This window comes from Podarcis gaigeae (genome assembly GCF_964106915.1).
Source record: "Podarcis gaigeae genome assembly, chromosome: 4".
In the NCBI taxonomy this organism is placed as follows: Eukaryota; Metazoa; Chordata; class Lepidosauria; order Squamata; family Lacertidae; genus Podarcis; species Podarcis gaigeae.
In genome coordinates this window covers 25,069,764-25,094,728 of record NC_139677.1, presented here as the reverse complement: position 1 = coordinate 25,094,728, position 24,965 = coordinate 25,069,764, and the positions used below count along the sequence as shown (strand labels likewise).

The window sequence follows — 24,965 nt, the reverse complement described above, 5'->3', positions numbered from 1 at the left end:
CCTTTTTGTCAACTCTACCCTGCAGTCTGAAATGAGTCATAGAATGGTAGAGTTGGAAGGGACCACAAGGGTCATCTAGCCCAGCCCCTCAATGCAGGAATCTTTTGCCCAATGTGCAGTTTGAGCCCATGAGCCTGAGATTAAGGGTCTCATGCTCTACCACCTCAGTTCTTTAGTACCTTTTGTAATCCACTAGACCAGCGGTTTTCAACCCGTGGGTCCCCAGATGTTGTTGGACTACAACTCCCATCATCCCTGAGCTCTGACCTTGCTAGCTAGGGATGATGGGAGTTGTAGTACAGCAACATCTGGGGACCCACAGGTTGAGAACCGCTGCGCTAGACTAAGGCTGCCCACAAGAGATTGTCTAGAGGCATCGGCTGGTATAAAATGTGGTGGTCCATCCTGGGTGGGATAATGGAAGCGTATTAGAAAGAGCTTTGCACTGGTTCTCCAAAATCTTCCAGCTGCTTTGTTGTTTTACTTTCACCTTTTATCCTTGCGGCAAATATTTTAATGACTTTTGCACATTCTGCTATCTCACTCCCCGTGAATTCAGGGTTTCATGTGCATGACTTCACCACAGCAGAATGTTCTGTAAGAACGATTTGTGAGATGGGTTTGCAGGTGCCTGCTCATCTAATCAATCAAGCGATATTGCGGCACTGCTTAAGTGCAGTTGCTGGGGCACACCAGAAACTCTGCAATAAGCCTGAAGTATATGGGCATCTCTTTGCTTTTGCTGGAGGGGTCGATCCGTTGCACGTGCTCAAAAGGGATCAGTGTTCTGCATCCAAGTGAATGCATGTGAAACAACTGCAGGTTCCCATAGGGCCCTTCCCAAGGGCCCACCCCACCTATCTGGGGCAGAGAAAGGGGCAGCCAGAAGTCATGGTGGATGCGCCAGTTGAATAGTCTTTCCTACTGAGGAGGCACTCCTCTGTTTTGTTAACTGGCAATAAGTGTTTTTGTGTGTGTTTTTAAGAAAGGTTACAAAACTTTTACTAGGTGGGTGGTGCTGTGGGTTAAACCACAGAGTCTAGGACTTGCCAATCAGAAGGTTGGCGGTTCGAATCCCCCTGACAGGGTGAGCTCCCGTTGCTCGGCCCTTGCTCCTGCAAACCTAGCAGTTCGAAAGCACGTTAAAGTGCAAGTAGATAAATAGGTACCGCTCCGGTGGGAAGGTAAACGGCGTTTCCGTGCATTGCTCTGGCTCGCCAGAAGCAGCTTAGTCATGCTGGCCACATGACCCGGAAGCTGTACGCTGGCTCCCTCAGCCAATAAAGTGAGATGAGCACCGCAACCCCAGAGTCGGTCATGACTGGACCTAATGGCCTTTACCTTTACCTGTCAACAAGCTTCCAGCATAAGCTGGAAATACCACTCAATATTTTCATAGATGAAAACAGGGGCACTTTCTTTTGCATGAGTGGGTGGGACTAGGGGCAAACCGTTGTTGTCTTGATGGGCGATGGTGGGCCAGCACAATCCACCCTCCAAACTAGACAGCAGGACCTGAAAGAACATGCCATGCAGGATGGCTCTAGATGACAAAAGTAGTGAAGCAAGCCACCTGCTACACAGAAAGTCAAATACATAAAGCAGTATTCGCATATACAGTGGTACCTTGGTTCTCAAACTTAATTCGTTCTAGACGTCTGTTCCAAAACCAAAGCGTTCCAAAACCAAGGCACACTTTACCATAGAAAGTAATGCAAAACGGATTAATCCGTTCCAGACTTTTAAAAACAACCCCTAAAACAGCAATTTAACTATCTAACGAGACCATTGATCCATAAAATGAAAGCAATAATCAATGTACTGTACTATACAATAAATAAGACAGTATTGTAGATGTTGAAAATTAAAATTATTATTTTTTCTTCCCTGCACTGATGATAGTCATTGTTTGGATGGGGGGCTTTTATCCATTTCCGCAGTCACACAATCAGTCAATCAATCAGTAGCGAACAGGGTTCCACACAGTCACAAAAACAAATTAACCAAAAAAAAGCCTCAGAAACAAAAACGCAAAATAAATAGCAAAAACAAAAGCACCAAACTTAAATCCGTTCCGAAAGTCCATTTGACTTCCGAAATGTTTGAAAACCAAGGTCAGCTTCTGATTGGTGCAGGCGCCCCAGAAACAATAGCTGACAGCTGCATCGTACATTCAGCTTCTGAGAAACCGGAACACTTACTTCTGGGTTTTTGGCGTTTGGGAACCAAGGTACCACTGTATACTGTTCTGCATTTATAGAGAGGACATTGGTCCCATTTTACAGCTGGGAAACAGAGAACTGCAGCAACACGTCTCTAGTCTAAGAGCAGTTAGTATGTTTGTGGCCAGAGCGCTTAAGTCAGAGTACCTCAATAAATACATTGAATGAGCATATGAGAATTGTTTTCCCATAATCTCTGTACAATTACAGGATTCTACTTCCCCATCAAAACTCTGCTCCAGCACATGCTGGCAGATACTTTTCAATATGGTATCTGTGGCAAATGGATGATTAGTTTCGAGAGAAAACAGGCAATAAGAAGATTTGTATTCCCTACTGCCTCCATGGATGCCTCACCTTAAGTTTGTGTCACAGGAACATTTCTCATGTTTTAGCTTTCCAGTCTTTTCTACTCTAAATCGGGGGCGAGAAATTTTAATATATATTTTTTTCCAACCTGAGGGCTTCATTCCCTTCTAGGAAGTTGCTCAGGTGCCGTGTGCCAGTCATGGGAATGGCCAGATGTAAAAGTGGACAGAGCAAATAATTCAGTTTTCTTTCCTATGTATGAAAGGCAACTCTGTACACACACTGACACACCCCTCTCTGTCCAGAAGAGGCTTTTTCATAGTTCAAGGACACATTCTAGACATGCAAAACCAATTGGACTACTGCAATCCGCTCTACATGGGGCTACCTTTGAATGTGACTGGGAAGCTACAACTAATCCAGAATGCAGCAGCTAGACTGGTGACTAGGAATGGCTGTGGGGACCATATAACATGCCTCCTACACTGGCTCCCAGCATGTTTCTGAGCACGATTCAAGGTCTTGGTGCTGATCTTTAAAGCCCTAAGCAATCTTGGCTCTGTATACCCAAAGGAGCATCTCCACCCATATCTTTCAGCCTGGACACTGAGGTCCAGCTTTGACGGCCTTCTGGCAGTTCCCTCACTGCGAGAAGTGAGGTTACAGGTAACCAGGCAGAGGGCCTTCTCGGTGGTGGTGCCCACCCTGTGGAATGCCCTCCCACCAGGTGTCAAGGAAATAAAGAACTACACAACTTTTAGAAGACACCTGAAAGCAACACTGTATTGGGAAGTTTTTAATGTTATGGTTTTATATGTGTTAGAAGCCGCCCAGAGCCCCAGCCAGCTGGGCTTGATATATATATAATAAAAAAAATATTTTTATTGTTGTTAGTATTTTTATTTAGGAGCAGTGAAGGGTGTGGCTTGTGGAGAGTTCTGGGGAGACACTATCCCTACTCTAATGCCTGGTGTTTTGTTTGTTGGCAAACACTCATTGACCAGAACCTTAATTTGGCTTTTATACCGTCCGCAACATCAAGTGGCTCCTGGATGGGGAGAGTTTTAGTAAGGTGGGGGAATGATATCTTCTTCACCATAATTGCTTGGTAATGTGCCAAGGCACATGCTGGCAGGGCTGGGTGAGCAAGGAAGAAGAGTTTAGTTACACCATATGGGGATCTCCCTGCATATGGGCATGGGTTGGGTCATTTATCGCTCAAACATCTGTGTTGTATTTCCAAACTCATTCAATCTGTATGAGGCTGGCTGAGGATAAAAATGGGAATCTGGCCAAGAGAGAGGTGTGCCTCTAGCATGGCTGGAGACCCTGCCCTTACAGAAACAAAAGCATATGTATATGCCGTGCGGCCTGCACACACCCCAGGCCCTCAACGGATGCCCAGGTATCACTTGGCAAGTATTGATTTGTGGGGAATTGGACAGATTAAGCTTAATGCACTCACCCAGTTCCTGTTCCCAAAGCAATTGTTGGCAGCTCTGTTTGGCTCTGATGCCTGACATCCCTCTCAGCTGAGTCTGTTTTCTGAATGCATTTTCTCTCTTCACTTGCTTGCTCTGTGCCCATTTGTTCCAGCTTCAGAAGTGACCTCTTCACAAACCCCATTTCCATAGGCTGCTACTTCATCCCTGCTCCCTCTTTCTGCCTCTGTGCTGCTAACTGGGGAGGGCACCAGTTGCTGAACCCTGCACCTGGTCTTTGATAGCTAGACATTTCTGTTGAACTCCCTTAAGGAAGGAGGATGGGGCAGGGGAGGCCATCCACATTTGCTGAAGAATTTTGCTGCTTAAAAACAAAACAAGTACAATGGCAGGATTGAGCCAAAGAGCTGATGGAATAACTGCAGAGCCAGCAAAAATAAATAAATAATGCTTTAAAATAGCGTTGGATACTATGGTGAATAGTTACACACCAGGGGAAAAAGTGTCCTAGACAATTTCACAACCTGGAAATAGCCTCTCTCCAATTTGCCGTTCCCCCAAGAAGAGTCTTTCCAGCTTCACCATCTGCTAAATGTGAATTCCTTTAGAATAAGAGCATACCTTCCCGCTCACTTCCTTACAAGTTGGTTCACCTGCAGTGCTCAGATTCTTCCTTTGCTTCTTCCTGATTGGGGGAGGGTATAAATACTATAAAGGGGAAAAGGGGGGGAAGGTATAGTTTAGCAAAAATGCAGATTATTCAGACCATTCTTGCCAGTCCCGGAGGTGCTGCATTGGAAAATACGTTACAAAAGAGGGGTGGGGCGCTTGCGGCCCCTTCAGATGTGCTAGTTACTGGGGTGTAAGGAACTCTTCATCCAGACCCTCAGGCCTTCCTATCTGGAAAAGGTTTCCAGGTTAGTTTGGGGGATCAGCCTACCATTCTGTGTGACCAACGTGTTTGGTTTATCATGTGATGTGCAAACCAAGCATGCTTCTCCAGAAAGCCAGGAGATAGGAACATTATCCCACGTTGGCACACGGAAATCAATTTACATAAATATCCACAAGCAAGTCCTGCTGTTTACAGTTTAGTCTCCATTTGTTCCCATGTTAATGAGCTTTCCGCTTAGGTTGAACCACTGGGTCGGGGCAAAATATCCCCTTTCTTCTCTGTTTGGGTCTTGGCTTAGCCAACTGAGTCCTGGTTCTCAGAAGCTGCTAATAAGAAGATGTAATGAGACCCTGTTGCCATCTTTAGGCAGAATGGCTAAAGAGGCAGGGATAAGACTTAACCATGGTTTGCTCAATATAGTTGTAACACTTAACCATGGTTAATGCAAACCATGGTTTGTGAATCCACTGCAAAGCCATAATTTTATATTCTGTCCTCCAGCCAGTCCTTCCCTATGAGTTAGGAGTAAATAAGTAATGCTTACCATGGTCAGGAAAAACACAATTGTTAAGCATTTTGTGCACAGAGGAAGCTTGGGCAGGGAGTAAAAGCTGTTTAGTTTGCAGTTTGTTGAAGGCTTGAGGCAAGTAGAGGAATGATGTGGAATTATATAACCCAACTTTGGGCGCACACAGTGTTACTGGTATCCCTACTATGAAAATAAAATATGCAAACAAGAGGTGAGGAAGAAGGGCTTTTTAAAATCTTTTGTTGTTTGATTGGAACAAGAAAATTAGAGAGGGGAATAATAGCCTTCAAGAGTAACTAATTGACCTTTGTACATCGATTCACTCATTTACTGTGCAGGCAAACTTGGTATCAGTAGATGCAGCTCAGGTGTGACTCATTCTTCTCCACACAATAAAGTTATAGAATACTCCTTTCTTAGCATCTGCTTAACACAGGGCAAGGTATACATATATATTCCACCAAATTTATTCCTGTATTTGTGCTAAGCAAACTTCATTTAGTCTCTAGCGGAAGGAAGGCCACAAAACAGTTCAAAATTCCAAGCAGAATTTTTAAATTAGTTTTCAGCAGAGGTTTCTCCCTTAATGTTCTAACTTGAATTTTTGGATCTTTGTATTCAACTGCAGGGGGATTTTCTTTTATTCCTGTCAAATGCTTGAATGGTAATTTCAGAGCCTCTTGTGTCTTTCACCATGGAAGTGATTGACAGTCTCTTACTGCGATGCCTTTCATAGCAAATATGATTGATAACCTTAGCCAAATTACATGCTTACCCTTCGGTTCTTAACTTCCAGCCCCCTTCTCCCTTTCTTAATTGCTTCAGCTAACCCCCTTCTCCCCTTCCTTTTGTCTTCTCCCATTTTGCTAATCCTACATCTCTGTGGTGCCTGATACACTAGAATATTCTTGCTGATTACTGGAGTTATATTGGCAAGACTTTGCGCTCGTAGGTGTAAAATTACCGGATTTTGCACAGTGGGGCCATTGCAAGTTCTGGGTGTACTCCACAGAAAAATAAAATGCATTTGAATTATTCTGTGTGCCTCTTATTTGGCTCATATTGTTCCTTTTATGAACTTTGGGAATTATTATTATTTTATTTGCTAATTGGTTTTATTTAGAGAATAAAATATTTTTGCTTCCTAATCCTTTGTACCAACAGGCCTTTAAAATGTGCTTTTAATATATTTCACTTTATTTTAAAAAAAAAATAGAAGCCAGGTTTTGTGTGTGTATGTGTGTCTTGTATTATATTGCATAGACTGACATATGTTTCATATTATATTGTGTTGGAATAACACATCTCTGGAGATGGTTAAAAATAGTTTTGTGTTTTTATGCAGTTCACCATCCCATTTTAGAAAATGCCTTCTTAGGAGCTGCTTAGGAGTGTTTCCAATTACTGTCAGGGTATTGTTTTTTCAGGCAAATTACTATATTTTGAGTGGTATTAGTATGAAGGTCTGGGACCAGGATGTAAAGAGGAGGCCTGGGGAACCACAGCAGGCATGCAAGCAATGGACCAGAAAGGAATTCAGGACAAATTACATATTAAGTGATGGAAATTCTGTGGTTTTCACCTGTCCCTGCCAACATAACCAGATGATGGGAGTTGTAGTCCAACAATGTCTGGGTGGGCACAGGCTCTCAATCCCTTGAGAAACAGGCTTAAAGACTAGCAGAAGGAAGGCAGAGGAAAGAAAAATACAGGTGCAAATTAAGAACACACAAGAGTATTGAGTGGAGATGAATCTCAGCTTAGTAGCTCCCAGCATGAGCTGTTGACCAGCCTGTCAACAAACCTTTCATGATTTGTGAGCAGCTACGGCCAAAGACAAGCTGGGAGCAAATTACTCCCAGGTGAATTTGGCTAAAAGTCAATAGAGAAGACTGACGAGTGCTTTGTAGCAAAGGCCAGCTGTTTTCAGATGGCAGGCATTGGTTGGGTAATCATCTATATTTTCCTCTTCTGGGAACTTAACATAAATGTTGCCACTGAACTATGATATCTTCTAGACTGAGCCTTCTTCCAGTTTTTTTAGGGACTGAGTTAGGGTTTTGGTACTTGTCATTATTTTAGTTTCGATTCTCTTCCTTTGTTTTTAGGACCTTGCAATCTGCCTTTGAGCCAATAGATGGATATACACACTTGCACATACGAGGGGAGGGAGGAAATAAGAAACTCTACACTGCAGTTATAGAAGATGCTACACTAGTGCTCAGAGTTGTGGAAACCTTTTGGAGAAAGTTTATTTCCAAGGTTTAATGGCTCATAACACTTTTTTTGGAGTAATACATAAAATTATATATCAATGGGAAAATAATTTACCGTACCTTTCTGTGTATTAGATGAGGGGTTTTTACTTCGGCAGTTTGGCTTACCCCGCTTGTGATTGTTAGCATTTGCCAGTTGGGTGAGTGATATTCATTTTGGCATCCCCCCCAAAAAAAGCTCAACAACTCCCCAGTTTTCCTAAATTTGAGCCTCCCAAAATAGGGAGTGTCTTATATATGGGGGCATCTTATAGACGGAAAAGTACGGTAATGAAGAATGTAACGCAACAAGGTTTGTTCAATTATCTGTATTGTGTCAAAAGTTCCATTTATATATTATTTTATGGTATTACTCCAAAAAAAGTGGTGTTATGAGCCATCATTGCCAAAACAAGATGACACCTGATTGGCTCTCTAAACACTCCTTTTTCTGTTTATTTGGCTATAACATTTGATAGAATACAGATAACTGAACAAACCTTGTTGCATTATATTCTTCATTAAATTATCTTTCCATTGATGTATAATTTTGTGGTATTACTCCAAAAGAAGTGGTGTTATGAGTCATCAAACCTTGGAAATAACAGTACACTTTCTCCACAAGGTTTCCACAATTTTGGCCACTAGTGTACCTCTTGTGGTGCAATTCTCATTTTAATTGTGAGCTGAATTATATGTTGCAGGAGTTAGGATTCCGTCGCTAGTACCCCCGTGTCAGATTCTCCCATCCATTCTTATGTTGCGGTGATCTGCATTTCCCTACCTTGACTTCCTATCTTTACCTCAAAGAAACATGGGACATCACAGTGTTAGGGTGCAAGACGTTTGTTGCTGCATGTTTACTGACAAGGAATGAGAAGACCATACCCAGCAGAACTCTCATAGAGCTCACAATCAGGAGTTCGACCTGAAACCTGACTGATTTCATTTACTGTGCTGTTCTCATACTAAGCGGCATGCAAGCATCTTGGGCCACGGAAATACCATCCACCATGGTGGCTACGAATGGTGTTAATTACCATGATGGTCTTTGGCTGTTTAAAAGATCTCATCAAGAGTTAGCATGAATTTTGCACCAACAGCATTATAACTGATCACATATGGGTCCTTGGTCATGAAATTACATTGCCCATAGATTATTAATTCACTCATTCATAAAACTTTTTAACTGTTTATCTGTGTTTGGCCAGTATCCAGTTTTGGCATTCAAGTGTTGCTGGCCATTCCAGAGGCAGGAGCCTTGATCTTAGCATCCCACAACAATCTGATTCAATTTCTTTTCCCCCGCTTGCAATTAACATTGTGCAGCCATTATTCTTATTATACTCGGTGACTATTAAGCTTGTGTGCTACCGCTTATGTTTTAAAAGGTGTTATCAGTTCAGTAGGCAGTTGATTTGTGTTCAGTTCAGGGGTGCCAACTTGAATAAAATATTGTGGGGGCAGGTGGACCCCACCCCACATAATCGATCACCACATGACATGGTGTGCACACACCATTTGAATGGCAGTACCCTTCAACTTGGGATGCGGGTGGCACTGTGGGTTAAACCACAGAGCCTGGGACTTGCTGATCAGAAGGTCGGAGGTTCGAATCCCCGCAAAGGGGTGAGCTCCCATTGCTTGGTCCCTGCTCCTGCTAACCTAGCAGTTCAAAAGCACGTCAAAGTGCAAGTAGATAAATAGGTACCACTCCAGTGGGAAGGTAAACAGTGTTTCCGTGCGCTGCTCTGGTTCGCCAGAAGTGGCTTAGTCATGCTGGCCACATGACCCGGAAGCTGTACACCGGCTCCCTCGGCCAATAAAGCGAGATGAGCGCCGCAACCCCAGAGTTGGCCACGACTGAACCTAATGGTCAGGGGTCCCTTTACCTTTACCCATCAACTTGGGGGGGGGCGGGCAGTTCCTTCAAATATTTTATTGGGGGAGCTAAAGGGACCTCGGCCCCTAGGAGTTGGCTCCTGTGGTTCAGTTCATAATTTTGAATTCAGATACTCAAAATTCATCACTGGGAGGTGCATTTGTAGACGAGGCCTCATCCTCTGGCATGTAGGCAGCAGTGCCTCTTCTGAAATCGTGCTTGCTTGGATTCATGGATGCATCCTTTAAAGACAATGGGTTTTTCCCCCTTCAGAAGTATTGTGTTATTTCTGCAAGTTCATATGATTTTTTAAAAGTGCTTTTCTCCTACTCCACAGCTGGAGGGGGGGACCTCCCAGAGTGGCTTACAAAGATCAGTAATAACGTGGCCTCTGCTGCCAGGCTGACCATCTAAAAGACGTGACACATGATCTCTGGCTATGCAGCCCAAAAGCACTTAGTCTTGCACATTTTTGTTAAGACACTTTGTGCACAGGAAAAGACACTGAGCAAGATCTCTTATTTGAAGACCACACAATCCAGTTTAATGAGTTAGATTTTGAGCTGAAAGCCCAGAACTTTCTACATGAGATGAGATGTTGGGTGGGAGGGATGTCCATGCTGGTCATCTATTTCAATCTTCCTAATTTGCTGCAAAAATACATGACCTAATATATCATATTTATATAATATTTGATCTCAGAAGCCATATAGTACCCCTCCCCCTTTTATATCAGAACATGGAAGTTTTAGATGAAACGATAGTTGGCCACATGGTGCAGTAGAAATTGGAAATTGAGATTTTAACATAGTAGGCAGACATTCTTAATTTGAGAACCAGATGTTTGCATTTGGATGAAATAGCAAACACTGGTTTGCCACCAGCTAGAAATTGAAGCTTCAAATGCAAAAAACAGAAGGTGTTTGTTCCTAATTGATTTATATATTTAACAGAATTCACATACTGCTTAATCATCAAACATCATGGTGGTTTACATAAAATATACACTAATATTACTGGTAAAATCAGATGATAAAAAGGTAACCTAAAATTTATCAAGATAAAACCAGTGGTTTAAAAATACACATTATAAAATAAATTTGGAACTATATGTGTCTTGGTTACACACAACAGTTTTTTTAACAGATGCCAGAAACACTACAGCAAAGGCACCTGCCTGATCCATGCTTTGGGAGATGACCTGAATTCAGCCACACAGTCCCTTCTGTGATTCTCAAAACATTTCCAAACTCTTACACAGCACCCAGGTTACAGATGTGAGTACTTTTGGCAATAGGCTTGAAGCAGTCATAAGTGTGTCTGAATTAAAAAGAATGCCTGGCTCAAAAGTTAAAAATCTGAACTTTCTGCTTGCATTTCATCACATTACTATATTATCATTGCATTTGTATATGTTGCATCTATACCAAGGTGAATAAATTAAAATTGGGTATTTTAAAGGTTTTAGTTATATTAATGGGTTCTTGTTCTTGATTTTGATTTTGTTTTAAAAAACCTAGTTTTAAAATGAAATCTGATCTAATAAACATATAATAAACATATGCAAATTCTCCCTTCCTTGTGTTTGAAGGAGGATGAAAGGGATGGGTGGAATGTGTGAGCCCAAGGTTTGCTGTTGATTGTTCTTCCAATGGCAAACCATAGTTTGCTGTTACTTCTGAACAGAGCCTATGACTCAGAACTGCAAATCATGCAGGATTTGAATGGGGAATTCTTGTATGTATGCCATTAGACAATTAACTTTTTAAAGACCAACGAAAAATTGCATTTATACTAACGCTGTTTAGTAGCATTTACTGAGTAGGACACATTTTTATATATTGCCATTTCATTGTGGCTTTATTTATTTACCCATAAATATCTATGCCGCTAAATCAAGGGGGGAAATAATCTCAGAGCGGTATATATAAAATCAAAAGTAAAAACATAAAAAAACACTGATCAGATGAACATAAAACTGGGTCACATGGCAGGGTACGCTCATGTAAATTATTTGGCATCTTAAACTCGATTGGAGGGGCACATTAGGTGTAACCTCCTTTTGTCTGGACAATTCATGGTCAGGGCCTACCCTTTGAGCTATGGAACCTTCTCCAGAAGTGACATAATGTGCCCTGGCCCATGATCTCAGAAGCCATTTCTCCACATTCCTCTCCACATGGCTATAATTGCGCGGAGGGCAAGAGTAAGGCTGGCAACTACTAGCACCACACAAAAGGGAAAGCAGCTGTGTGCCCATAGGCGCTCCTTGATTTTGAACCCTGCTAAATTGGGTTCTCTGGGGCACTGTGGGATAATCACAATGGCAACAACTTCCTAGCACTGGCACCGTAAGCCTGTGGTCAAGGGACCAGATGGGAAGGAGATCTAAACAGCAACAATGGAGAATGGCTGGAGGGCTTGGCTCTGACAGCTAACTCAGATAACCGTGGGCCAGAGGTAGCACAACATAACATCAAAGGGCACGGGCCCCGTTTGGGATATTTGAGGGTACTTGGAGGCAACAGAAGGAAAAAAGCTTGAATGTGCTATAAGAAAATGGGGGGGGGTTCCTCTTGGCTTGGCAATGTCACCCACTTTCACTTTGCAATGTGTTATTAAAGCTGAAGTGAGGTTTAGCGCCTACAGACCACATATATCATGGCATGAGACTCTCTCTCTCTCTCTTGCGTTGGTACATTGACAGATAATGCTGCTAATGTGCAAAGCTCATGAATGGAGGTAATCTCCTTTTTTCTGTAGATGGAGTTGGGAAAAGGTTGGAGGTTAACCACACCACAGCCATTTCAGATGTTCAAGGTAAGATGGAACAAGTTCACCTTACTTGGGGATATTTTCCCTTATGAGAGTTAAAGCCAGAATATGCTTGTCGGTCAAAGCCAAAGGGGAGTTTTATAACAAAAGTTTATGGGGGCTAAAACAGATTGTATGTTATTACACAGTTCCATGCCATAAACATTAGCCCTTTTTAACCCTCCCCTCATCCCCTCATTGTGGATATACAGTTTTGATTTCTTTCTCATGGGTACTTAAATCCAGCACCTGGCCTCCTATGAAGGATATGAAATGCATATTCCATGATAATTTTTCAAAATACCAATGCATTTGAAATCATAATTGTTTAGGAATGTAAGCTTGTGCGTATTGCTCTATATGTCAGTATGAGAGACTGAACAAGGAGCTGTTTCACAAAGGCAGCAGCAGTTACTATCCCAGTTTATTGTGGGGAAATTGTGGTTAATTTTTGAAAAATTAACCATAGAGCGGGCTGCGTCTGTTCTGCACACAAATCCACAGACCACCAAAATCAGGATCCATTTTGGAAGTTGAGGCCATTTGCTGAGCTTGGCATAATTCACTTTGCTTCCATGATTCAGGCTTTTGACTACTTTTGCAATTTGATGCTGGTGGGCAGTGCATAGGTAGTTCCGACCATGGCAGTGAGTGCTTGGCACCAAATGGGCCACAATTGCATGAAAGAAGTCCAGATTATCTTTATTAAAAAGAAGAAGAAGAAGTGTTGAAACTGTGGGGCAGGCAGGCAGGAACTGAATGGGAGCAGTGGCAACACCAGGAAAAAAATATTCTGTGGGGCACACAGAGTATTTCTAGGTGGGCAAGTTGTGTCTCACATGTTAAGATCTCTGAAAGAAAAATAACAATATATGCTAAAGACAGGAGTCTAGCAATGGTGGAACAAGTGAGGGACAAGCTCCTTGTTTGGGGGACTGCTGACCTTCCTGGACCCTCCCTCTGCCACTGTCCACAAAGAGGAGGAAAAGGAGCCCAAGGGCTGCTGACCAATATATTCAAGGGAACATCAAGCAGAAGAAGGCAATGGAGGAGATTTAAAGGAAGTTAAAGAAAATTCACTGCAGCCCCTCTGTTCTTAACCCCTTTTCAGGCCTTTCTAACAGATTTCTGAGCTTCACACACTGAAGTCATTCAAGCCAGAAGCAGTCTTTAAAGAAAAATATAAAGTTGACAGCAGAATGTCGTCTAAAGCTGAATCTTGCCTCAGATACTAGATTGCAAGTCTACACAGTGAACTGCATATAAGCAAACAGTGCACAGTTCAGGTTTTGCCTTCCTTGCTTGGCCTTCATTATCTCCGCTAATGATCCTTCCATGTTCCAGTTCCATAATTAGAAGCAAAATAATAATAAGTAATGCCGGAAGAGGATGGAGACTTGAAAAAATCCCTCAGCAAATGTTATATGAGGATTCCTGCATTGTGCTGCTCCACCTTGCATGAATTTCTAAGACTGTTCCATTATTATTCATGGGCTCCAATTCTGTGAAGGTCAGAGCTCTTGTGTAAAACATTTACAAATCAGATGGGACGCTTCACACACAGTAAAAAACGGTGGGGTGTCCTCTTGCACAGACAGAACCTTTTTTATTTTGGATATAGTTTGTTGCTTCAGGGCAGAAATGACATATCTAAAGAATTCAGGCAACCAAGAGAGAAGGAGCCATCAGTCTTCATTAAACTGGTACCATCAAATGATTTAGCTCAGCTGTTAAGACTTCTGCTTCCCCAGAGGCCCTGCGCATTGTAAGAAAATAGGATGCTAGTTGCTGAACGCTATGAAAAATCTGCTAAAGGCACCTTAAATTTGCCAGGCAGTGTAACACAGAGAACTTATACTATGCTTGAATTTAGGAAGCTTTCTTGAAAAGTTAACCACATATTTGTGAAATAAGAGGTGGTTTTATTTTATTTTGTGACTTTCCAAAACTATGTGGATCTATCTTTGTGCAGAATAATTCCCCTCCCTTTCAGATTAGTACAAACCCACACACAGTTTGCTATAGCCATTTGCTCATAACTAAAGGCTGCTGTGACAACTCATAATGAGCCAGAAGGGCATTGCTAATTTGTGTATCTTATTTATGCATCATTAACATTTTCCACAGACTGTGACATCAGGTCGTATCGAACAGATGAGTAGTACTTCTGTGCTGCCACTTACACAGTCTCCAGTGTGAACCTGAAAACCAATTCAGATCTTACCTTTTTGTAGACATAGGAATTATTTGAATGTTTTCATAAGCAGGAAAGTGTATTGTGTAAATGAGTAGTACTATGCGTTTTATGGTAAGTCTATTCAGTTGCTGCTTGTAGGTAAGTTAATCATTTCTGTGTGGTTGGTCCTTGGGTTCAGAAGCACACGCAGTATTGTAGCTTCTAAATTCTGCATGGGAGGAGGATAGATTAGTCCTTTCCAGGACTGTGAAGGAGGTACAGAAACCAAGCACCCATGTGAAAAGGAAAGCAATTTCATTCCAAGGACCCAGGGGTGACTTTTTTCTTTAAAGACCCTTTGTTACTTGGGACCTTAGTTTATAAATGGTTGAACAGTGGAAATGTTTGCTCAAAAATTCACATACTGGGGAAAAAGAGGTTATGGTGCACAGTATTTCACTTTTAGGATAGAATCAGATATGAAGGCATACCTCTCTCCAATGCAGTTACAATGCAGCTGTGATGACCCAAGATTCTAGTTTCTGTTGATTTCCAGGGTTCAAAACCAGGTTTTGGTGCCAAAACAAAATAATTTTGACTGTAACATTTGAAGATATAATTATGTTCTTTGTGCTTTGTTTGTTTGTTTGTTTGTTTGTTTAATTGACCTCTGGGTTATTTTAAAATAGTGAGCCATATTTGTCACATTTTCTTATTTTTGCTTGCAGTCATTATGACTAGAAACATACTCTTTTTAAAAAAAGAAGTCTCAAATTCAGTCATAAACCTCTGGGCTATGTGTCTCACCACCACCATTGTTGAAGTAATATATTGTTTCTGTTAAAAAATTGAAATAGCCCAAGAGCATATGTAAACCATGGTTAAGTGATCAGTAACATGCCATAGATCTGTTCTCCCCTCCCCTCCCTTCATCTTTGTGAATTCCTGAATCTTACTCGTTCAGTGTTAACTATGGTGCTATCTTACATTCGTGATGGGGCTAGCTATGGCTAATTCTCATCATGTTGAACTGTTAATTGAATATTTGAAGATAGGGATAGAATGAAGCTGGTTTGCACACCCTGGTTAAAGCCTAGGCATTGCACCGTTAGACTTAAACCTCTGCCATCTATCGATCGATCTATCAATCTATCGACCTATTTATTTATAAACCCATTCTAGCCAGGGAATTTCTACACATGAGAGGAAGTGAACCTATGAGCCTGGAGCATTCTCCCAACTTCCTATCCATGGTTAGGCCATTGCTAGCATTATGTATCCAGCAGGCATAGACTCTGTTTGCTAAGCCAAAACATAGCTTAGTGCAAATGTGCAGGTTTTGGGAGGGGAGATTGTGGCTGCTTTGCTCCTGCACCGGTCATGTTGTGAGCTATACTGACTGGAGCAAGGCAAACCACAAGCCCTGGTTTGGATGACACGCAGTGCAGCGACAACAGCAGAATCAAGGTAGGAGCAAAAGAGCTGTGATACCTCTGGGAAATCTGCAAACTTGCACGTCTACGCTAAGCCATAGTTAGGCTTTGTGTTATGTGCAAACTGGGCCGTGTGTTATCTCATGGTTTCCCTCTTTGCCCCCATTATCCTATTGGCTGAAGGAATTTGCTATCGCCCTGTATTATAAATGTCTTTAAAGACCTCTGCTTAATCCTGTAATTTTCACAGTGCCCATAAAGCAAGTTGCTTTGGCCTCTGTTGTATGGCAAGGCAACCAGATTTGATGTCCTGGATGTTGACTTTAAGGTACTTTAGAAAGATACCCTTGAGGAAAAAGGCTCCCATAGCAACTATTTCCAGTACTTGCAGATGATCAGTCTTTTCTTGATCAACAGAAAAGGCAACTCAATGAGGGTTCAACTGCATCCATTTTCTGAAGTGTATAGGTATATGTAGTTTTATGCCCAACAAAGGAGAAAAGCTACCAGGAGATGAGAATTGGGGGAAAGGGTGGTCAACTGAGCACCATAATGAGCAAATTCAGTTATGCTCATAGCCAGAGCTGTGCCTGAAAAACATTTTGTCAGGTGGACTGCAGGTGGCTATATAAAGCATCAGGAAAAAGCAAGATGAAGCCTGCCTTATTTCTCTTCATTTTGCTTTACCCAAAGCATTCCTCTTATTCCAAATGCACTGGTTGCAAACCAATTCTGTTCAGTACAAGAAACAGGAGGCACAACTTATAAATACTGACCATTGACACCTGTGATAAATGATTACAGGTTGTTTTGAACACCTGTCAGACAAAAAACCCATTTATTCTATAAATGGAGTGTGCTTTGTAAAGCTGTTCTTTGTGAGAAGACCGAAAGGAGATCCTTCAAAGGCTGCTAATCTTGCAGCTTTCTCTATTGGATAGAATCAGCAACTATTGACATAGAATTTCAGATGCTAGGATGTTGCTTTTGCTTCACTGTGTTAGAAATATTCTGTTTTAAAAACGTGAAATAACAGAAATAATTTAAAAACACGAAATAACACAACTCGTATAATTCCATTTACATTTTTCTTCTTCTTAGGGGGATACTTCCTATGTGAAGGACCGCTGGTGTGTGTTTGATGGATTCATGGTATTTTGTCTTTGGGTGTCATTAGTTTTACAGGTAAATTATGTTGCATTACAATAAGTGCAGAAATACAGCCTTGATCTCTGGCCAAGCCCTCACCTCAGCTTAAGTGAAAAAATAAAAACACTCTTGAAGGCCACACTTCTGGTAACAACCAAAACCTTCTGCAGTAGAGTTGGTCCCGTTCCTCAGAGCTAAACCAAACAGGAAGATTATCTTCAGGTCCAGTGTTTGGGGCAGTGGTTTTTCTGCAGCTTTCCACGCCAGACCCCATGGTTACCTCCATAATAATCAGCTGAGTACAAAATGAAAATAATAGCTTGCATCCTAAAGTAAGTTAATAGAAAGACACTCACAGAAGGAAGACTTCCTTTCCTTCAACCTACTTCAGCTATCCATGTCCTTTGAAAAACCTCTCCAGCTTATCAGAGGTGCCTTGTCAATAGCCCTAGGCCTGGGTAAAGAGGAATGTTTTTGCCTGGTGCCTAAAGACATGTAGTGATGGCACCTGGTGAGTCTCCCTGGGAAGAACATTCCACAACCAGGAAGCCACCACAGGGGAAAAAATCATACAGTACTCAAATGCTTACATCAGGAGTGGTGCACATACTTTATTACAAACTTTGATAAATCAATGGATTGCAATTTTTAAATTGGCTGGGGAAACCCAGCCAGATGGGCAGGGTAGAAATTATAAATTATTATTAAATATTCTAAGGGCACAATCTCTCCTGCTTCTGCTCAATAGATCCTTCCCCTACTTGGCTTGTATGAAGTGCTGCATACTAGCTATGGCTAGAATAGGAAGCCTGAACACTTCCTGTTTTCCCCACCCAGTTCTCTCTCTCCAACCCAGACCTGGTCTGGAAGAGGTCCTATAGGAATCCCACCAGAGGGTTTGTGTTCTCTGTTTGAGTGTTTCAGCTTAATATGCATTTTTTCTTTGCCCCTGGTAGATTATTTCAATCCTCCCTCCCTTTTAGTTTCACCTTCATGAATGAGATAATTGACATTTGGTGATCTGGGATAAGTCACTTGAATTATAAAATCAGTTGCCGAAAGCGTCTTGTTTCAGAAAACAGTGTTAAACTGGGAGCAAGCGCTGAAAGAAGATTGCCATTGAAAATACATTGCCCTGGAAATATTTATGCAAAACAATGCAAACTTTAGAAAACAGCACAAAGAACAGTAGTATGCTCAGGAAAAAAAAATCAGAGGGAAAAAGACGTTCTTTTGTTCCTAGGTGTTTGAAATTGCTGATATAGTTGATCAAATGTCACCTTGGGGCATGTTGAGGATCCCACGGCCGCTTATTATGATTCGAGCATTCCGGATCTATTTCCGCTTTGAGTTGCCAAGAACCAGGATAACCAACATTTTAAAGTAAGTTGTTTGCTAAATCTAGACACAATGGTATATGAATACTTGGGATGGGGAGGCAGTGGCATTGTTTGGGATTATTTTAAACATGCAATCATATGCTTCTTAATTTCTATTAGATATATAATACAAACTGAATTTTTGGGGAAATGTCATAGGATGCTTAAGAAATTCCAGCCCCTATATTAAATAAAAATTACATATATAAAAAAGAAGTTCCAGCCCCATCTTTCTGTCTTCCAATTTTTCAAACATTTTTAAAGATTTCATAAAGTTTGATAAATATTATTTTAATCCAATTTCTCCCATCAATTCTGGGCTGCTATGAATGTTGGGATAATGAAAGCCCTGTATTAGAAGTTGGCCCAAGCTTCTATTTAAAGTTCTTTTCCTTTGACCTCTTCACAGACCACAATTTTCAGGTGAACACTTGAAGCTGAAGTTGGCATCCATCTGTCTCAGGAGACAGTGGAGGAAGGCACCACTTAAGATTTAATGGTACCATTCAGTTGTATGGGGTGCACTCATCAGAGAGCCCTGAAAATTTGGGGTTGCTGTAGGCCTAACTACACATGAGGTAGAAGTTCCACAAGACATGTTGGATGAGGGTTAGGGGATCTGTTTTTACCTGCAAAACAGGTGCTTGGGGGGAAGGGATATTGAACACTCTCTACACTCACTGCTAACCTCTCTTCAGCCAGAGCCAGCTGTACCATTTGATAATAAGATAGCCACCTCAGAGCAGCAGCTGCTAAGGGGCAGGTAGTGGTTATGAGGTGTTGGAGGGTAAAGTGATGAGTGCCATTGTGGCCTGTCTTGCACCCCTTTAGCATCCTTAGGTACGGTGGTTGATGATACCCTGTCATCAGTGTTGGAGACAGATTGGATTGTCCTTACAGGTATATATATATTATTGGGATGTGTGTATGTGTGCCATCTTGTCCTTGACTTGGACAAGTTCTGCTTTCAGCCTAGGTAAGCATGGAGAGGAGAAAGGCACTTGAGAAAGTATAGAGAAGTAAGAAACCAGTGAGGAAAGAGGTCTGCAATTCCTCACGTGGACACTCTTATTTGCTATTAAAAAATCGGACATGCATCCCTCCTTTCTATGCAATTCCCAAGACATGCCCTGCCATTTTTCAGATTATTCCACCCCCTCCCAACCCAGTTTATCTTCCCTTTAAGACTGCTTGCCTCCTTTAATCTAGCCATGCATTTCAAAGGGCTAAACCACAGTATGGATATCCCCTGTGCAACAAAGCTATTCTCCACTCATCTACCACATATGGATGGGATATTGCGCTACTGGCATTGAACTTGTGCAGATTACTTGCGTGTAATGCATATCACTTTCCTTTTTCGTTAGGCGCTCAGGTGAACAAATTTGGAGTGTTTCAATATTCCTTCTGTTCTTTCTGCTTCTGTATGGAATTCTGGGGGTTCAGATGTTCGGACCTTTCACGTATCATTGTGTAACAAATGATACAAAGCCAGGGTAAGTCTAAATGATGATTTTTTAAAAACTTTGTATCAGTGACCTTCTGTCTGGAGCTGAACTAGAAACGGAGAAATCACAAGGAAAGAGTTCCTCTAGCAAGACACTGAACCGCAAACAAATTCTGCTAAAAATAGGATCCGGCTTGGAATTTGGGGTTCCTGTGAGTCAGTGACTCAATTTGCACACAATACTCAGTCAATCTTTGCTCAGTGATCTTTGCTCTGGGAACACAGACCAGTACTAACCCCTCCCCAGTTCAGTTAATGTAATTACATCTTGCATGCTTGAAAGGCTGGTGGTTTTATTTGTGCAGCCCACTCTATTGCTTTATTTATTTATTTATTTATTTATTTATTTATTTATGCAATATATCTTTATTGTTTTACAATAGATATATTTATGCAAGGTAAGCAATCAAACCAGCCAAAAAACATGCATACAATCAAATAAACAAACTATAAATTGACAAACAGACAGTAGCAATGTATGAAACCACACAATTCTTATAACTAACATCATTTATACTGTACTCCCAATGGTGTGAACAATTGTAAAACTTGTAAAACAAGAAATTAAAAATGACTTCCAATTAGCCTCGCTGTACTTTATCTGTTGATTATCTTATACCGCACATTTACATATTTCTTATAAGTTTCTGTTAACTTCCCTACAAACTTATATTTATACAATGCAAGGTTCAGTCTAATTCTGCCAAGAAGTTTCCTTTTATACCATAATTTTTAAAGTATTCTTTAAAAATTCTCCAATCCTTATAGACTATTTGTTTTGTTTGGCCTCTTATCCTTCCTGTTGTCTTTGCTAGCTGCAGGTATTCTACCATTAGGATTTGCCAATCCGCCATGTTAGGTATTGCTGCATTTTCCCAGTTTCTTGCTACTAAGATTCTGGCCACTGTTATCCCATACATGAACAATGTTCTTTTCGATTTCCCTATTTCTTTTGGCTATTTTATTTTTTTGAATTATAAACTTCATTGTATTTGTTACAGAGTATTTGCTTGCTCCTCGAAGCCAAACACAGCCTGCCCACCATGATTTGTGGCCTACACTTGCTTGGCGACTCCTTGTTTTGCAGGAGGAGCCGGGTGGGTTGGAGTTTATTGACACTTTCCCTTGTACATTGCTATAAGGTTTGTTGAGAAACAAGGGTGTGGAGGCCTGGCTGATAGACAAACAGCCTTTACTTCAGCTTTTGGCAAGTATATTCTCTTGTTCTAAGTATCCTTTTGGATGCAGGCTCTCTTCACTGTGACCTAAAAGTGACTGTGCTGAGATAAGGCCATACCAGCAACGACTGCTGGACATATGAAAAAGAGAAAGTGCTCTGTTCCTCCCCCAGCTTGAAAGCAAGAACATTTTGATTTTAAAACAAACATAAATCGGCTATGTGAAAATCTGAATCTTTATGTCAGTAAGATAGAAGAATTGAACCAACTGTTCAGCTGCTAACAAGATATATTTTTTCTATTAAAAAAAACAAACAACATTGAGTGCTGCATTTTCTAGTTGTTTCTGCTTGTCCTAATTTTCACTGCCAGGTCCCCTCCCCTTTCCCTTGAGAGGATTCTGAATCTCTTTCTTGCTAAGCATTCTTCACACTCATTATCCTGTTGCTATAATTACTTATCTAACTCCATTTCTTCTGAGGCAGATACTATTTCGCCCTTTGTTACACTGGCCTCCACCACCCCCCACAACTATTTTGTTGTTTAGTAGGCTTCCTTGATGCAAAATAAAAAACCCCCGTCTCTTCTTCATATTTATGTAATGGGGAAAAAACCATTTCGTAGATTCTGCCCTTGGTGGTTTTGGATGCGGGGGGAAGGTCTAAATCCCAACTTGTTTGGAAGTAGCCCCCTACATCCAAAACTGCCAGGTGCAGAATTTCCTAAAGTGAAATTCAGACAAAATATATATAAATAAAAATGGTTTTCCTGGGGTTTGCTTCCTGATTAGTTTACCTAAGACTACAACCACAGGTACAGTATGGTGATTAAAACAAAACAAAAAATCCATGATGCTGATTGCTAGGACATTCGTTCCCACATTTCTCCAAGGTGCTCAGGGAAACAAGGTGCTCCAAGGTGCTCTGTTGTATTTGCACTGCATTGTATTTGTAAGGTAGTGAATAGCTCAAGGTCACACTAAGAACTTCATTGCCAAGTAGGGATTTGAAACTGGGTTTCTTCAGTATTAGTCTCCTGCACTGCACCGATTCTCTTACATGCAAAGCAGGATATGTTCCTATATCCTAAACAGTTAGGAACCCAGGAAGCTGCCTGAAACCAATTCAGGCCATTGGTCCATCTAGCCCAGGGAGCAGTCTTCCCCAGCCCTACCTGGCCCTGCCAGGGATTGAACCAGAGACCATTTGCCACTGAGCTTGGTTGGTTAGAGCATAGTGCTGATAACACCAAGGTTGCAGGTTCAGTCCCCATATGGGATAGCTGCACATTCTTGCATTGCTGGGGGTTCGACTCTACAACTCTATGATTCTTCTACTGCCCTCCCCCTATAATAGTTTATGAGAAGAAACGTAACCAGGTACAGCATCAAATTTCCTCTTTTGCACTGAAGCCTCGTCATCTGTATCAGTAGGCACTTTACTACATGGCCTTGGTTGGGTCATCATTGCTTTCAGACTCCCTTAAACAGGGTTGTTGTTGTTGTTGTTTAGTTGTTTAGTCGTGTCCGACTCTTCGTGACCCCATGGACCAGAGCACGCCAGGCACTGCTGTCTTCCACTGCCTCCTGCAGTTTAGTCAAACTCATGCTGGTAGCTTCGAGAACACTATCCAACCATCTCGTCCTCTGTCGTCCCCTTCTCCTTGTGCCCTCCATCTTTCCCAACATCAGGGTCTTTTCCAGGGAGTCTTCTCTTCTCATGAGGTGGCCAAAGTATTGGAGCCTCAGCTTCACAATCTGTCCTTCCAGTGAGCACTCAGGGCTGATTTCCTTAAGAATGAGAGGTTTGATCTTCTTGCAGTCCATGGGACTCTCAAGAGTCTCCTCCAGCACCATAATTCAAAAGCATCAATTCTTTGGCGATCAGCCTTCTTTATGGTCCAGCTCTCACTTCCATACATCACTACTGGGAAAACCATAGCTTTTACTATACGGACCTACTAAACAGGGTTACTTTGATGCTAAAACAGTGGTTCTCAAACTTCTTCCTCTGGACCACACTGAATGTTTCTTAATGATAAGAAGTACGCTGGAAAGCAAAAAGAAACTACTCGTACCTGTGCTTTATAACAGGGTTGTCCAACAGGTCGATCGTGGGATTAGAAAAAAGCTCAACAACCTTGATGAAGCATTAAGCAGTCCCCAACAACTCTGGTCAATCCAATGGGTAGATAACTGCCAGGTTTTTTATAGTGGTAGTAGATCGCAGTCTCTTGGAAGTTGGACAGCCCTGATTTATAATATATCGCACAGCTGTGGGACATCCATAAAATATAAAACAATGCAGATGCATAAGGACATGAATCATTCCCAAAATATAATTATAAACGAGCCTCTTACATATGCACCTTAAGTATGTATGCAAACTCAGTGAGAGGTGTGAACTTCGTTTTGCCAGGAAATCTCGTTTATATTAGAAGCCTTTCTCTTTTTGATCCTTCATATTTGTCAGAGTTGGAAATCCCCAGTCACAACAATATGTTGTGGAGAACTAAAAAAATAGCTAATCCTCCTGAAGAAAGGCATAAATACTTTTTCAGGTTGTATGTATTTTGTATTTTGATACTATGTACTCTACTACACTAAACATGTCCTCGAATCTTCCCACTACACTTCCCAATGTGGCATCCCACACCTTTTGAGAACCACTGTGCTAAAATGTTCCTGCTCCTCCTTTGGATGGAGAGGAACATATGAAAGCAGAAACAGAAATAGGATCGTCCCAGCCCAGTATTACTTGTCTCTTCTTGTTTTTTGTTTCAGTACTACTACTGCCTGAATAGCTGACTCATGTTAATAGCTTTACTTCCTCTCATTCTCCTTCAGCGTATTGCCCTACATTAAATCTCAATTTGCTGAGGGATAACTTCTTCTGATCATTCCAGAGCTTCTCTCTATTCTCTTGAGCCATTGCTCCTTTCAGAGGATGGTGATGTGTGAATTTGATAACGCAGAGTGCACATTGTTCCCAGGTTCTTAATGAAAACAGAGAGCCTAGCTCCCAGAGCTAATTCCTTAGAGAACGGGATCAGACTGCTCCTCGCTTGGGAGCTGTACAGCTCACCATTATTTCTCATTTATAACCTGTCAGCTAATCTTTATGCTTGCTGTGATATTTCTGTGTGGGCCAGTGATGTGCATATTTAAGAAAATGAAGGCCAGAACTACAAGGATGGTATTGAAGAGGGAGGATCCAGCATCAGATTAGCATAAGAAACTCACTGCAATCTACCCCACATCAACTAGATACAACAGAGTTCTGCCAGACAGCTAAAATATAAAGTTATCAGAACTCCAGGAGCATTTGAGGTGTGCAAGTTTCACCCCTGTCACAGTATCAGAGCTACCATTAAATAGGCAGCTAGAGATGAGTAGTCATGATCTTAGCTGATGAATACATTATGCACTCCTTTGTATCAGGGACCATTTTGTTGTGTAACTTTGGGTCACTTCTGCCTATTTTAGCTTCAAAACGCAAATATCTGCACTTTCAAAATCTGAATTGCAGGGTTTACAAAGAATTTCAGCATCTGGGAAATTATCTTTGTTCATATGAAGTATCGTACTAGACTTGTACAAGACAGGTGCCAATTTCTTATGAAGAAAACTCTAGTGTTTATTTAAGACATTGTTTTCCAACGTGTTTTGTCAGTATCCTTATGCAAAATTTTGTACTTGTTAAATAAATTGCTTATTATCTGATTTTGCTTTTGTGAGATTGTGGGGGAGGCAGAGGGCGTTGGGGTTCTGCCAGATACCGAAACATGTTACAGGGG

The 24,965-nt window shown here is 41.5% G+C and overlaps 1 protein-coding gene across 7 annotated transcripts in view; it reads left to right on the top strand.

Annotated features, from left to right (window-relative positions):
• The window catches only part of NALCN (sodium leak channel, non-selective), a 198,226-nt gene that overhangs the window by 15,373 nt on the left and 157,888 nt on the right, over nucleotides 1-24,965 (top strand). For 3 of the 7 annotated variants that reach the window (XM_083735185.1, XM_083735189.1, XM_083735187.1), the window contains exons 4-7: nucleotides 12,298-12,354; nucleotides 17,059-17,142; nucleotides 18,350-18,489; nucleotides 19,853-19,981. The exons of 1 other annotated variant lie outside the window; for it this stretch is intronic. In XM_083735185.1, the coding sequence (XP_083591311.1) occupies nucleotides 12,298-12,354; nucleotides 17,059-17,142; nucleotides 18,350-18,489; nucleotides 19,853-19,981 (410 nt within the window). The remainder of the gene's footprint in view (nucleotides 1-12,297; nucleotides 12,355-17,058; nucleotides 17,143-18,349; nucleotides 18,490-19,852; nucleotides 19,982-24,965) is intronic. 3 more of the 7 variants (XR_014563381.1, XM_083735190.1, XM_083735188.1) reach the window with 1 other exon arrangement.